At 40.4% G+C, this 16,798-nt stretch overlaps 1 protein-coding gene across 8 annotated transcripts in view; it reads right to left on the reverse strand.

The window, feature by feature from the left end:
• Positions 1–16,798, reverse strand: part of rap1gap2a (RAP1 GTPase activating protein 2a) — an 83,618-nt gene that overhangs the window by 30,076 nt on the left and 36,744 nt on the right. For 2 of the 8 annotated variants that reach the window (XM_044201514.1, XM_044201513.1), the window contains exon 1: positions 9,720–10,491. The exons of 5 other annotated variants lie outside the window; for them this stretch is intronic. In XM_044201514.1, the coding sequence (XP_044057449.1) occupies positions 9,720–9,859 (140 nt within the window). In that variant the 5' untranslated portion in view covers positions 9,860–10,491. Of the gene's footprint in view, positions 1–9,719; positions 10,493–16,798 lie in introns of those variants that run through there. One more of the 8 variants, XM_044201522.1, reaches the window with a different exon arrangement.

Raw genomic sequence — 16,798 nt, forward strand, 5'->3', positions numbered from 1 at the left:
CACATCTCTTAGCTCTGTCTCAGCTATTTCAATTACTGTCACTTTGTCTTCTTGTCCTTCCTCTATTTCCCCCCTGTCCAACAGAAGAGTACAGGCATGCCAGATATGTGCAGATATGCGGGGAGGTCAGGAGAGTAATAATTACAAGGCAACTGCACTCTAAGTCACCGGCTGTTTCCTGTGGGAACGCCAGGCCTCGCCCTCTCTCTTACTGTGATATGAATAGATACAAAGATAGGAGATAAGACTGTCCAGCAAGACAACCTGAAACAGACAGAAGGATAGTGAGGGGGTGATGAGGAGGAGGGGAGCAGCATGTCTCTGGATGAGACAGCGCTACTTTTATAAATTAATACATACATACATACATTTGTGCAAAACATAACTGGTCCTTCAACTACAGAGCTAGCAAGTAGAAAGAAGAGGGAATAAATGACCTTTTCATTTAGCTGTTCTGCTGATAGAGTAGAAGAGAGGAAATTATTTTGTTTGTCGTTGGCATTGTTGCAGGTAAAACAAAACATATTTCAGACACTATTTCAACACCTTATACAAAAATGTAAGCACACTGGCACACACACACACCGAAACACACGTTCTCATTATCACCCTCACAACTTCTTTATGCGACAGACTGAAACCCATGTTAACGAGCACATGCACACATGCAAACACACAAGCTAAGAAACCTTTAAGTGACTTGTGTGTACTTTGCCGTGTAATTTGCTTGTATTTTCCCATGCCATCAGTGCATCTCCACAACACACATGGTCCTAAGGAGTGTGTGACTGACTTTTGCTTTCAGTTTCATTTGATGAAACTTGTGGACTGGATTTGGTATTTTTTCATCCAATGTTTAGTTCATGCTATTATTATAAGTTCTTTAAATGCAGGCCCACTAACATTTGCATCACCCACACAACTAGAAAGACTCAATCTAAGCATTTATCAAGCTCAAGTTCCTTGTGCTTGGGGAATAAAAGTATGAATCAGTCAGCAGGATTGTCTGGGCTACAGTCATCTTTCTCCCTAAAGCCTCATCTTCCTTATCCTATTTTCTCTTTCCACCTGTCGTCTTGGTTCACTTGACTCTCCTCTCCTCTCCTCTCCTCTCCTCTCTCAATTATTTCTGTAATTAATCCAAGTGTTAGACTAAACTGACACTAGTGAAGGCCTCGCCCTCTCCAGACACACACAGTCTCACCCTCAGAAACTATGAGCATGTGTGTGTGTCATTTTGTTCCTCCCAAAGAAACCAGGTTAATTATACTGCAGTAAGTGTGTTACACCTGGATGATAGTGTGATGGTTCACTGTAACATTTAAGTCTGCTGTGTTAAATAGCTACCAAGTACTGCAGCCAATTTATTGACTTAAACACTAACTTTAAATATCACAAACAGGCTAAATGATCAGCCTCTCACACACTGGATTTTTGACACTGGATTTACCATCTAAACACCAAAGGCAGACACTACAAGCTAGTAAAAGGTTATGTACTGCAGCTTTTGTTTTACCTTTGAAATGTCAGTGTTGTTTTGTGTCTCGCTGCACAAATGGTGCCAAGAGACCTCTGATAGACATTTGCGTGTACTTACTTCCCAACAGCAGGGGGACACTGATAAAGGCCATGGGGCTGAATCATGTTTGTTTCTTTGTCTACGGTTGTGCTTTATGCAGTTAATCACACATTATTTGAATAGTATGGCAGAGCTGACTGTTAATTTACTGTTAGCTGACTATAATGTATTAGTAGGTGCACAAACATGGAGCCTTTTGATCCAGTAAATACCTGAATAACAGCTCAATCTGAATAACAAAATGTAGTAAAAACACCTCATTGAAAGAAGTGTTATTCCATGCGGGTTCAAAAGATGAAAGGGTGTCATGTAAATGCTCTTTTCAATTACTTTAAGAATATCTAGTCTACACATGCACACCCCCTAGATGTAATTCAAAGACGTTTGCTTAATTTTTTGACATCTGCAAATGCTCTATGCCACTTTTAGTGTGTGACAAAAAATGAGTGTGCATCTTCTCTTCATCTGAAGAGTGTGCTATTTCATTATTAACACTGGACACTGGTAAGAAAGTGTTAACAAGGCTTTACATATATATTTGTGTGAGTGAACTCTTTTTGGATTCAGCAGGTCTTAGAGTCAGCATCAGGTATGGATTCAAAACCTTTGATATAAACCAGCAGAGGTTTTTGTCCTTTGGCACAGTACTGCATTGCAGTGAAAAACATAGTTGCCTGGCATCACCACTCTCTCTGTCATATCACTGGAAATGCCATAACTTCTATCTAATCCTATTCATTTTCTGGGACCCACTTCCTCTTTATCATTGCCCAGTCTCACCCAATCTCACTGACTTGAATCAAAGGAAAACACTGAAGTAAAGCATCTGTCAGATGACACTGAATACTTCTCTACTCAACCAACTCCACCACTTCAGACTAGCTGATAACCACACCAGAGCAGAAAGGTCCTGAAGATAAGGAGAGAGATATGAAGACAGAGAGGGAGCGGCGCAGAATGAATGAATGTCAGACAGATTGCTGAAAGAGAGAAGGCCGCAGAGTGAAGTAAGGAGAGAGAGAATAAATGAATCTCGGCAGACTAAAAATAGCACTCTCAATCCCCAGTGCAGAGCTGGGTAAATAGGGCCGCCTTGGGTGGGTCTCTGGACACTTGTTAGAGATGATACCATCTCATCCATTACACCCCAAGACAAGGCTGACTGTCACACATGCACACAAACACACACACATTTGTACAAACAAACAGCAAAGAGACATGTGAGTTCAAGTGCATTCAAATGTATGCATGTTTTTGTGTGTGTGCAGCTGTTAATCACAAAAGAAGTGAAACGCACAAGAGGAACAAGAGGGAGGAATTGAGGGTAGAGAGGAAAAACAGGGGGAGACCAGGGAATGGAAATACAAGTGAGTCAGTGAATAAAAAGCGGTTGTGTTAAACAGCGGGCGTGGGGGGGGGGGTTGACAGCAAAAGGAGGGAAGGGACTACAGGACAAGGAAAAACTGCGTAAGGTGGTCAAGAAAAGAAACATTAAAGACTACACTTTAAAACATCAGCCCTGTCAAACAAGGTTTTCACTCTAAGAACAAAAGTTCAGAATCTTTCATCGGCTTCACACACACAGACACACACATAAAAACATTATTCTATGAAAATGCCTTGGCCTTGGCACTACATAGATATGAATGTGAAATGCAGGAGGAAAAATATATCTTACCATACAAAGTTACACAATTGACCGTTCCCTAAACCCCTCCCCCAAACAGAGATTGTCCAATCATAGTTTAGCAACAGTAACTTGACACAGCAGGTCTGTCAAGCTTTGGATTTCTCCACATGCTGACGCAGTGTGGGGGCTATAGTGAGTGTGATACTTTGCATTTAAAGAGTTTTAAAGAATGTCTTTTCATTAGCTTTTCCAAAACCTGAAACACAAGAGCAAAGTGTAAGAAATGGATTCAACTGTGTGTATATTCGCTGATATAAGCTGCAAACTTGCAAGCATGCCTGGCTAACCCAGTGTTACTTCCAAGGCCTGCATATTGCATATTACTACTGTACAGGTTATGAAAAAAAACAACATTCACTACTAGCACATTTACTGTGTAGCATTTCCTGACTGCACGGGAGCCAGTTTTGGATGCTACTAGGGGAAATTTACACTCCAGCAACCCCAGTCAAACACGTTATCCCGGATAGCTTTGCTTTTGCCAAGCACATGTTTAGTCCGCATCGTTTTCTCTTGTAATGTTGAAAGGGAAAATACTGTTTGACAATAAAGCATAAATCACCGCTGACTTGCTTGTCCAAGTATGTACAAGTTAAGCAGCTAAATATGGTTATGTTAGAACAAAATAAGGACAAATGTAAAATCGTACTCTTGTCATATTTCTTATACTAGGGCTAACTAGCTTACACTGCAATAAAAGAACAATGCTGTTCTTTAATACGGATCATCAACCGGTGAGTATGACTTTTTGCCTGACATGCAGCTTTAGCCTTTAGCCAGCTAATAGAATCTGCCAGTTACAGTTGTCATTTTAGCCGGTAAAATAGGCAGTGACAGACTATACATGAAAAGCCTGCTTTGTCTACATCTGTCTGAAATCAAAGACAATTCTTTCAAAAAGGACTAAGAATTTCGAGCAACCGTGCGAAAACAGAGAGCTCGACAGGGGTAGCAACAAAAGCAAATGGTCAATTACACCCAAACTGCCACCAGTTGTTCATCTGTTTTGTGTTAGTCAGTTTTAACTTACCTATTTATAATCAAATTAGACTGAATAAATGCACAGTCACACAACAGAAGTAAAAAACAGAGATGCTTTGTATTGTGTATGGGTGTATGCCTGTTTCATTTCCCTTCTGGTCCGCTGCCTGGCTGGCTGCCGTGTCACGGCTGACTCTGTGTGTCAGAGGAAGCCAGGCAGGTTATTCCTGATGGGTTTTAGCTGTGACCAGCTGCTGGTGTAATTTATTCTCTCAGTTGTTCAGTCTCAAACACTTCAACAACCACATGGCTACTGCAGGACACAGTTGCAAAGACATTAGCCCTACTGGATGGCATATGAGAGGGTCTAATCACGAGCTGGTCAATTTAAGAGCTTCACCATTGCTGTGCATGCTTGTTTGAAAAGTATAGGAATGTTCTGTACTATGCACTTTAAAGGGATACTCAATTTGTGTCTAACCATTTCCATTTCTGCTGTTATGCCCCGCAGACGGCAATGAACATCTCCATATCGAGGACCCTCAAACAGATATATAATAGACCACTGACAAGTGTTTGATGAAATTTTCTCTTTAGGGACCGCAGCTGTTGAGATACTTGTATAACTGTCAAATAAAATCAATCTATCTGCTCCAAAGGGAAATATGATATACATGCAGGGTTTAAAACACAAACAAAACAAATCAGACAACTGGGACAATCATACAAAAACTGTAAGATCATAACAAACAATTAAAAACAACTATGAGAGAAAAAAAACTAATATATCAGATTTGAGGTGGCATAAAGTGCAAATACATATGTGGAAAATACAATTTCACAGTGCAAAAAGAGGCCAAGCGGTCAGCTATTAATGTGTATATGGTTGTCTGTGTTCAAAATATAAATAGTATAGTCATTGATATAAGGACAACATTCAGGCTTTTCCTCTTCCTAGCAGGTGCTCTGTAGCAGTGACCTGAAGGCAAGAGCTCAAACTCTCTATGCAGGACAATCTATGGATTGCTGTAAATATCCCTGAGCAGGGTCTGACTCACCCTAACAACTGTCTCTTGTCACATTAGCAAGGCCGTTCTTTCTGCTGCCGTAATGATTTTCATGTCAGACAACAGTAAATAAAGATAAGATGAAGATAATAAAGATGAAGATACAGAATAAAACAATCATCAATGCAGGGAAAAAACATTTTTTACTCACAATGAAAAGATGCTGCTTCACTTTTTCAGAATCTCAATTGCTTTTAAAACGCAGCTTCTTGCCCAAGTATTTTTTTATGTTCCACCAGCTCAATTTCCTCTCCCTTAATAACAGTCATTGTAGCAGCAAAAGACGCTTTTCTGAAATCAATACTCTTGTCCTTACTTTTGGCTACATTTAGCAGGATGAAGGACTTGCCACGCATAACACAAAGTCCTCCTCCACAGGCCAGTGATCTTATTCCACCCCATCTGTGTAGGCTGACTAATAACCAGATCATCAGCACATTTTATTAAGTGTCTGTTCTCATCATTACTTTGACAGTTGCTTTTATAATATATAGAAGGTGAGGAAGACCTTGAGGGGATCTGAAGATGCATTTGATTTAAAGGGAGACTGTTTACAGTCAATGAGACCTATTGGTTGAAGGAATAGTTCTCATAGGACGGAGCTTAGTTATATGCACATCACATGTTGGGGCGAGGCTATTGGGATTTATTTTTGATAGAGCTTTTATGTGTAGTTATTGAATTGCTAATTGTTGAGATGTTTGTCACCCTGGGCGCATTGGATGATTTACCACATCACCTCTCATCTTATCAGCCTATTGGTATATATATGGGTGTGGTGACCTTTTTTAGACATTCTGACCTGAAGAAGATTTGACTGGGATCGAAATGTTACACTTTAGATGAGACCACTCATGTCTGTAGATTAAATATGAAGCGGGAGCCAGCAGCTAGTTAGCTTAGCTTATCATAAAGACTGGAAAGAGGGGGAAACAACTAGCCTAGTGACGAAATTCCGCCTATAGCGCCTCTAAAGCTCACTAATTAACACGTTATATTTTGTTTGGTTAATCCGTACAAAAAACTGAGTCAGGCTAGTTCTTTTCAGTCTTTGTACTAAGCTAAGCTAACCAGCTGATGGCTGTAGCCTCATTTTTACTGGTCAGATATGAGAGTGATGTGGATCTTCTCGTCTGACTCTGACTTTTAAGTGAATAAATGTATCTTAAAATCAAGGTTCTTCATATAAATGCTTTGCTGGTGGAAGTACTTATGAACAAAGTTTGGAGGTCCAAATCCTTTTTGTCTTTGCTTTTTGATACTGAAGTGAACTGTCCATGAAACTTGGCATCAGAAGGGCCAGAATTCAGCGGTATAAAGAAGCACAAAATGAGGTCCGCTAGGTTTACTGAGATGTCTCAGGCTGACTCTTTATTAAAATATACTAAGGATATTTTTTGATCATTGAAAAGGGATATCCACAATTCACAAATGTCTTTAAAAGATGTAAATTGCAGATGAAAATGTATTTTCTTTCAGGATTTTCACAACCCTTCATAAACTAAGCTATGATTATATATGAGCCCCATGCAGTGATTAGAGATTAGGTCTCAAAAACACTCTTAAATCATACATTTTTTGCGCTTTCCTCCTCATAAACACACACAGACTCTCTCTTTCTCTCGCTTTCTCTCTCTCTCTAACCCACCAATTGCACCACACCACCACAAACCGACAGGGAAATGTAACCATAACCGCATAAGCACTTGTTGTATAAGAATTGCCTAAACACAATGCATGCATACTTAGCTACACACACGATGGTACAAACATCTCATACACAAACACACACACACACACACACAGACAAAACAGGTTTGCAGCTGGAAATAAATGAGCCGTGGAAGACATTAATGCACGGAGGGCTAACATAAACATTCAGATAGGAGCAGCAGATCTCATGCTGTTCAACTTAATTGGAGGGCAAATATACATTATGGCTCTATCAGTGCAGAGATAAAGAGTGAGATTAATACACAGAAGATACAGGCAAGAAGCAAAATTGCATGCCTATATGTTTGCATGTGTGTGTTGCCTGTATTTGCGGGAAGGCAGAATAATGTGGACAAACGTGGCAAAATCAGGTGGTTACAAGTGCTCGGCTCTAATAATAACACAAGTCTGTAATTCACTTTTCCTTGTATTCATCGTTAGAATAAGCCTACATAAGGACACAAAATACCCTGCCATGGCCTATAGTTGAGAGAAATAGTAGTGGTAAAAGTCAGAAAGGAGTCCAGGAGTCATGCACATAACAACTACACTTCTTAAAATTGTTGGCAATTGTGCCTGGATCATTATGTGACACAGCCACAACAATAGAAATGGCAGCAGTAGAATATTGTTGTAGCAGTGCTTCAGGATAATTCTACTGTCCAGACATGATTGTACTGTTGTCATTTGACATGAGGCAATAAATCACATAGCAAGCATGTGAAAAACACGCAAAAAAGAGCTCCTGTCCAAAAAGTGTGTATTTGTGTACATGTTTGTGTGTATCTGTGTGACAATGTAGTATTGTTGCATTCACAGACAATCATGGCCTCCAGGAATGTCTGGATTAATCCACGAGAGGGCCCTTGGGTAAAAATGCACTGTTGGGGCCCCACTGACCACCCCTTCCTCTTACTCACTGTGTATGTACCCTGTTGCCATCAAGCACATATTTTGCCCAGAGCCACGGAAACAAACCACTTATTGTATACTGTAAAACCACCTGGCTGCAGGTTTGCTGTGTGTCAATTAACTTATGGTAATTTAATTAAAAACACATTTATTTGGGAATATACACAGTGTAAGCATGCTATCAACTAAAATGATAAAAGTTTGGTTCCTTATACAAACCAAGACTTTAGGATTAGGTAAAAATACAGGCCTTTATCATTTCAGTTGACATGGGCATATATCTAAACTATATCACAATTAATCAGATCCCCACAAACCAACTGTCACTTTTAGGGGCCCCAGGAGGTCTGGGGCAGTTGTCTGTTTTGCGTGGTTGCTAATTCAGCCTCGCCTCCAGGGATTAATTTTACACTATCAGAAACTAAATTATACACACACACACACACACACACACACACACACACACAGAGGTCAGATAAACGTCTATTTTGGTTCAGGCTATTAAAACAGTGTAGCAAAGTGGATTCAGTGCTGCATATCAGATCACTCACACACACACACACACACACACACACACACACACACATTCACCTAACCCAGACCAAACTGTATATATCCTTCACCACAATAACACTAAATAAGCAAACTCAGTCTGCACCCTCTGCTCAGATTCCAGTTTAACTGTACGTGCATGGCTGCTAATGTTAGCTCGGCCAAAACAGCTCTATCCAGGGGGAGGCTTAGTGGGGGGAAGTGTTGGCAGTCTCGACCTTGCCAACCTCATACACTGTTTGTTACCAGGTGGGATATTCCCAGGGGTCTTATTGACTGCACTCATCTAAGGTAGCATTAGCAGTAAGAGGATCTGGACGCAACACTGCATGCAGGGAAAATCCTCTTACAGGTGTATTTGCAGTGGCGGTTTCTGAAGAAGTAAGGCATCAACAGTCTTCTTGGAGACATAATGTGGTATTATACAAATCTGCCTGAAGGTCTTTCACACATTTGGTCCTCAAGAGTTTGACTTGTAAATAGAAACACCAGTTTTGTTGCATTCTTTATAGTCTTCATAGTCCATAATAAATGAATTTTAAAACCTGCTTTAATATCATATTTACAGCTGCTGTTAATAGCAGGGTTGTGGGCAGTAGTTTTCTCTACTGTTCACCTATTGAACTCTCAGCTAGTTCACCAACCTACGAATGTGTGTTCACACTGCCCTTGTGCTAAAGGAGTGAAACAATGTCATCAGCATTACAAGCATTAACAAGTGTCCATTGATGCTTGTGTGGACATAGAAAGACACAAATAGATGAGTGGATGCCCTTTGCTCTACACCTTTGCCTTTTCATTAGCCACATCTCTCTCTCTTTTAATGCTTCACATTCTCTCATTTTCTTTTTTCAGTGTTCCTCTCTCTCTCACACCACAGCTTTGTTTCTGTCCTCCATTCTCTCAGTGCCTCTCATTTGCTCTTCAAAAGCACTCAGAAAACACCTCTATTCACCTACAAGTGCAGTCAACAAGACACACACAGACAAGCACACGCTAATAAAAAGGCCCGATTATAAAACTGCAGATGCAAACTTATTGAACCATAAAGAGTGAAAAGTGTCCCATGCCCCTGGAATAACAAAGACATGACAAGCTAATAAAGTTTTCTTCACAGTCCCTGTTTAACACTGCACTGCAGAATCTCTGCTTGTCCCTAAGTCATAAATTGTCTACCCAGCATGTCTGCCTCATAGGACGACACAATGAGACAAACTTCACCCACCCTTCGCTCTCCTCTTTCTCTCTCTCCTTCTCCCTCTCCTTCTCCTTGGCTTTGCGAGACTTGTGCAGGAGTCCGATCAGGATCACTGCGGCCCGAATGCCAGCCTTTTTGTTGTGGAACCGCCCTCCGGTCTGAGACATGCTGGACGCTTCAGCTGGTGCCAGGGGTTCAGGTGACAGCCGGTCCAAGGTCAGGCCGGCTCCAGGGTCCCTTGGCTGCAGGACCTGCTTGGTCGTGGCTTTGCGGGGTTCCAGTGTGAGATGTGGATGTCACAATCTTAGTTCTGTATGCTGTCTGGTTTGGAGACAGCTGGCAAGTTTATGCCAAACCAAGAACCTGTTTGATTTCTTGCCCTGGATTGGCAGTTTAGAGTCTCTCTGTCCGATGTTCTGGTATAAATCTGGACCAGTAATCCAAAATTTAAAGATTCTGGAGCCACTTCTGGTTTGGCAGGTTGTCCGATCCAATTAAATCTCTGTTGTTCTTGGTCTTGGGATCAATGAACATTTTTTGTAATCCCATAGGTCCAGAGTGACACTGTTGGACTCCAGCTCAAGGTGAACTTCTATCTGCATTCCCTGCTTCTGCAGAGAATCTGTGCATCGTAGCTCCATAACACATCATGGTCGCTGACAAGAAAATGAAGAGTTGCGCTACTGACAGCCTTGCGGACACACACACTTTGGTACTGCATCTCTCTGTCTACCACCTCTACCTTCCCACCTCTCCCTCCTTCTGTAACATGCTCTGCTTCTTCTCCCTCTGTGTCTGCTGCTGCTCTGCTACCTCCTTCCTGACTGCTGAGCCCCACCCTCTTCCATCTGATAGGCTGGAGTTTGTGCAAGGGCCGCCTCCTCCTCCTCCTCCTCCTCTACTGTATGCCTCCGTCTATCTCTCCCTGTCCTTGTTCCTACCTTGTTCATAATGTTATATTAATCTCCCTGACCTTGTTCTATCTATACTTGATTTTATGATTTCATTTCTAGGCACATGCATGCACACCACACCTACCCAGCCCGTCTCTCAGACACACACACACACACACAGACACGCACACACGGACTCTCTCCCTCTGTGTGAAATCTCAATTCAAACAGGCTTATCAGCCTATTGCCTGCTGTGCGGTTGCCAAGGACATTGGAATTGAAATGTAACCTCACAAAATGAAAGGAGATTAAATGAAACGACACAATTTTTTTTTTAATTTTAACACATTTCACATGCTCTCTTTTGCGCACAGACACACAGGGAAATACATAACACATTTTTTTCACACTGCATTTCTTGTTCTTTGCCTCCTATTATCCTGTTGTGCCACATATTTTCTCCAATTTACCTCTATTTGTATTCCTCACACTAATAAACTGTCTGCATGCTTCTTTCTAACAAATATACAATCTACTATGCAGGTGTTTCTCCCCAGTTCCAGCCAGAGCCACTTTCCTCTTCAGAAACAGTTCAGTAAACAGAGCTAAAGTAGTCATCTTAGCAGAACATATTGATCTAAAATGTTCTGTTTCCATCTTGGGCCACCTGTTCTTCCCCTCTGTAAATGAACTAACAAGCGACTGACTGATTGAATGAGTGACTGGATGGCTAATGACTAAATGATGATAGCTGCATGCATTTTATTAGCATTAGGTAGCATTTTTTAATTTTTCTACATCGTATCTTCACCCATTTTGTTAAGTTTTTTTGTTATTTAATTTAGTCATTGTGTAATTGGTCTGGTTATTTCATTTAGTCATTGTGTAATTGGTCATTTAAAGAATAGACATTCGGGGAAATATCCTTATTCGCTTTCTTGCCGAGAGTTAGATGAAAAGATTGATACCACTCTCATGTCTGTCCTGTTAAATATGCAGTCACAGCCAGGGGACAGTTAACTTAGCCTAGCATAACGACTGGAAGCAGGAGTCTCCACTGGTTGTCTGGCAACCTCTTTTTTACAACTTTGTTTTTACATTTCGGTATAAAGTATACATTTGTGACCTTGAGAGGTGCCCATTGGCTGATTGTTTTCACCTTTGGACAGAGCTAGTCTAGCTGTTTTCCGCTTTTTCCAGTCTTTATGCTGAGCTAACTGTCTTCTGGCTCCAGCTTCATTCTTTCAACTGTAACACTTTTGATCACTATTGGAAGTGTAATGAAGCTCTGATTTTACAGACTTTACAGTCTGCCCTTTCTGCATTGATTTCCTCATTTCTCTAATGAGTTCATGTTTGAAAAGATTTTTATATTCACCACAAAACATAAACTCAAAATAAAATAACGTGAATTGATGTGAATTATGCTGTTCTCATGTGGCAGCAAAGGCAAAACTCTGTAGACAGACAAGGACGCAGATATAAAACTACATAAGCAACATAAAAGCCAGTCAGTGATGTTGCACATCTGGTACAGCTCATCTTGGTGAGAGTAGTGACAATAATAAAGGGGTAAATGTTGTTCGATAGCTGAATGGGGTGTCTCAGACTCCTTGTACAGAGGATAATTAGAGAAATGCATCATTCAAGACAAGAGACAAAGACATCTGAGTAGATAAGATGCTTCAGTAATTGTCTGACAGCAGCCAGGGAATAGATTAAGCCAGGAAAACAGCAGCCAGAAACATAACAATTAAATGGAAGGTCCCCCTTTTTTCTCTCTTCGTGCATTGCTCTTCCTGTGTGTGATCAGTGCCATAGCAACCGGACAGCTGCCAAAGGATCTGCCCAAAGGACCCCCAAGGCTGTATCCCCTTGACACCCACCCGAGAAAAGACTCTGTAGATTTTTGGTTTCTGCCTAACAGAGGAGTGGGGGGGCTCCTTGGGCTCCAGCCCGGCATGTTTTCTCAAAAGCCCCACATATCTTTTAGGTTTTTAAAATAACACACTTTGTGTCATTTCCCCTCAGTCTCTCTGACTGGACCGGCAAATCAATGGAGCAAAATTGCTATTACTGGAGAAATATCGTTATCTAGGTCCGGCGTAACATTGTCATAGGGGGTTGTTGTCTTGTGCGTGACATGTTTCATTCAGTCGTGTCACCTCAGTGAGCAAGCTTGCTAGCTAGCTAACTTGCTTATAGACTATGGACATAACAAAGTTTTTCATGAGGCGTAAACCTCAGCCGCCATCCACAGAAAGTGGTTCAGCAGCTATAGCATCAGTCAGTGAAAAATAGGTTTCAAGATTAGTTATGCTGTGCACACCAAATTCCTGTTATGTAACTTTTAACAATAGTAACATCAGACAGTTTATGCCACTTTTTAGGTGACAGGAGTGAAAATTAGTCACCCTCAACATTTGTTTTGTTATGATTTCAGGATGATGAAGAGAGCTGGAGAGCAATTAGATTCAAATTAGGATGTAAGCTCTACAGGATAATTTTTTTTCTGTTCAAGTATGTGTTTTTCCCAAATGATGTGCAGATTTTTAGGCATGCTATTATCTCAAATGGTTTGAAAAATATTGCATATAGCTGCCGTTAATGGGGGAAAAAATCTCCCCAGGGGAGCATGCCCCCAGACCCCCCTATGTTTGGGCTAATGATGTTTACAACGTCTGCCTCCGCCCCTGCCCTTTGTGGAATTTGCTTGCAAAAACTGCAGTTTGTGATTTTTGATTGATGCATCCTGTTATCATGGCTCACTTGTTCAAAACCACCTGAGGATTTTCCCAACTCCTGCGTGGAGGCAAACAAACAAGTTGGACTATCAAATGTCCTCTAGAGATCGCCTGTAAAAAACATACACATGTACCCACACACAGTCTCTCCCTCACACACACTCTTACAGTGACTCTGCCATTTCACTAGGGTCCTATTGTGCGTCATCAAGAGAGGGGGATGAGACACCTGTATCTATTCACTGTCAGACACACATACTTATTCCTTGAATCATCAGTATTGATTTTCAGTTTCAAACAGTATGTTTCATGTTTCTTGCAAGGACATAGCTAGGATTTACTGAGGTCGTGAGTCCCCCCTCCACACATATTCTCCAATGACCCTCGGATCATTTAGACAAGAAGCCAAAAGGAGAGTCTAAATATTGTTTCGAAGCCGTCTCCAGAATACAACTCGAGGGGAGATGTGGATTTATTTATTTGTTATTTTGTTAAAAGTAAAAGTAGTACAATTTTAACACAGTAAGTCTAAAAACACTGGAATCAGCTTATGAATTAAGATTTAAAAAATTGGGTGGTTGTTCGTGGCTGGAAAATAGAACTTGTTCTCTTTCTTTTATATCGCATTGCAGCATTGCAGTTAGTCAGACACAGCCCAAATTTGAAACAAAATGGCATGTTGGTTTTAAAATTCAATTGAAATTCAATGATGGTTGAACACTTATTGTGTTTCAGTTGTAAATGTCTGTATATACAGTTACAAACTCTCTCTCTCTCTGTTTCTCTTTATTGCATGGACACACACACACACACACACACTTATGTGTGTCTCAATGGTGCCAAGCAGCCTTTCTTGTCACTTCACAGCTTCTCAAGTGTCTCCCAAACAAACACATGCAAGTCTCCCAACGTCACCTCTCTTTGCACCTCATTCTATTACAGGACACACACACACACACACACACACACACACACACACACACACACACACACACACACACACACACATTTCATGCACAACTCTGAAATGTGTCTTATAGTAAACAAAAATACAATGTAGCAGTCTATGGGCTGCCAACTCTCACACATTGATGTGAGACTCAATTTACACTTTTCACACACTCATGCCATACATCCATTTTATCACGCAGTGAAAAGCTAATTTATAACTTATATGTCGCATTGCAAATCAACTCCACCCAGCTGATGCAAGTGTTGCTAACAACAGCAAGTTCGATGAATTGATCTCTGTTTGTCATAGATTAATTGATGTCTTAGACCATGTTAAAATGTAAAAAATATGTATGGATAGGCCTACATGTAGGTAAAAAGGATTATGTTCCTATATAAGCCATTAAATTTAAGACAATGGCTGTACAAGGCTTTTTAAAAAATATTTTTAAAGGGAGAAAGAAGGCACGTATTTTGAGTTACAGTTAAAATAAAAATAATAATAAGAATAATAATAATAAGAGTACTAGACACTGGACTTGAACATAAACAAAAGCTAATACATTCATTTACAGTGATCTTGATAAAACTATTGACAGTGTGTGACTTCTTAAAATATATATATATATTTCATATTTTGATATACCTGTATGCTGTGATTGAAGTTGCAAATCGAACATTATCTGTTGATAATGTGCCATAAATAATGTGCCATAGTCCATAGATTCTTCAAAATATAGCTTACATCCCTAACTGAGTACCACAGCATGTGATGTTCAGCAGGGTTCTGGGTTAAACATGCAGAGAGTAAGACAGCTTTTTCTGATGTATAATTACCACTTTTCTGGCAGAATGATTAAACTAAGCATGATAGCCATCTTAATCATAATGTGTTGCTTTAAATAGCTGAGAATATAATAAAAGCATGTAGAAATGCAGAAAATTGTGTTCTGGATGAGGACCCCCAGACCCCCCACTTTTCTATACATGCTTTAAAATTGTGAATTTGGCTGCTGAACTTTTTAAACAAAATTCCTGGGGGTTGAGGAGTGATGACCCCGACCCCTGCGGTGAGTAATGTCACAGAAGGCCTTCTCATTAAATGCACCAACTTCACCGATACAGAATCTCACTCCAAACTGAATTGAAAAGTCCTGGGCCTAGCCTTTATACACACACACACATGCACACAAAATGCTTGACCCAACTGCAAGCCTGCCGGAAAAAATGACCTTCACATCCCCAACACACACACACACACACACAAACACACACACACACACACACACACACACTCCCTCTTCCCACTTTCCTCTCCAATTCAACATCTTCCCCTTTCCATCCACCATGTTCTGTACTGGCATAAAAATAGAAAGGCAACTCATCGTGACACTTGTATGTGAAATCCCTTTTCACTTGTGTGTCTGAATGTGTGTGAGTGTGTGGGGGTGGGGGGGGTTTCTGCAGATGTGTACCTCCACATATTCAGCTCCACCATGCAGTAACTATTAGTGGTCCAGGCCAGGAACAAGTGTCCAGTGTTTATGAAGAAACAACAAGGTTTAATTGGATATGGCAGACATGCCATCAATAAGCGATTAACTCTGTAATGACATGTAAATCAAATGATGAGCACTGAGGTAAATAAAAGAAAATGTCACATCTCTCCCTATCTCTCAACTTCACATATTGAGCTTACACATGTTTCATGGGGTTTTAAATGTGGTGTAGACTTTGATTATGTTAGGAGAAAACAAAGTCACTCAGTGTGTACACACAGAAGCCAAGGCTTTTTTACCTGCTTTGATTGCTTTCCAAACATAATTTACTCTGTGTTTTGCTTCTTTACGTGTTCCACTGTGTTTTGGATTCAATATGTGACAGGTTTCTAAAAACGTGGTTAGTCCTCATGTGCTGAGGCTCTGTTTGTCATGTCAGTACCAGCTGGTGTGTTGGTGCTGGTGTCACTTTAGTGAAACATGCATTTGTTGTTATGAAATGAAACTAGTATTTTATAACTAAAATTAGAGTGGGGAAGTCTGACATTTACTCTGTATGTATTGTTTGGTTTCATTTACCAACTACCTTCTCTATAACTGAAAAGATCCAGTTATATATTTTGTTTCACCTTTAACTCTTAATGTCATGAAGAATCTGTCTATACTTTGGCTCTCACATTTTTCCATCCATGTTGAGGCTTTTTCAGAGCTGTCTTCCTCCCTCCTAAACAGCACCACCTCTTTTCTCATCTGTATCTTTCACCTTATTACCTCTTTCTTTTTGCCACTCTCTTTTGTTGCTGTTATTTTCCATTAATCTCTGCATTTTTATCCTCCTGCAATTTCCTCCCCCCTCTCTCTTGCTCTCCCCTTCTTCTTATCAACAGTTTTACAAAGTAAACTACAACAGATTACAAAAATGCAATTACAAAAGTCAGAAGCTGTTCTGTAGGGAAAACAGTAACCGGATAAAGGATGACTTCTGTAGGGAAAAAAAATTACATTCTAAATTATTAGGA

The sequence above is a fragment of the Siniperca chuatsi genome, linkage group LG7 (genome assembly GCF_020085105.1).
Source record: "Siniperca chuatsi isolate FFG_IHB_CAS linkage group LG7, ASM2008510v1, whole genome shotgun sequence".
In the NCBI taxonomy this organism is placed as follows: domain Eukaryota; kingdom Metazoa; phylum Chordata; class Actinopteri; order Centrarchiformes; family Sinipercidae; genus Siniperca; species Siniperca chuatsi.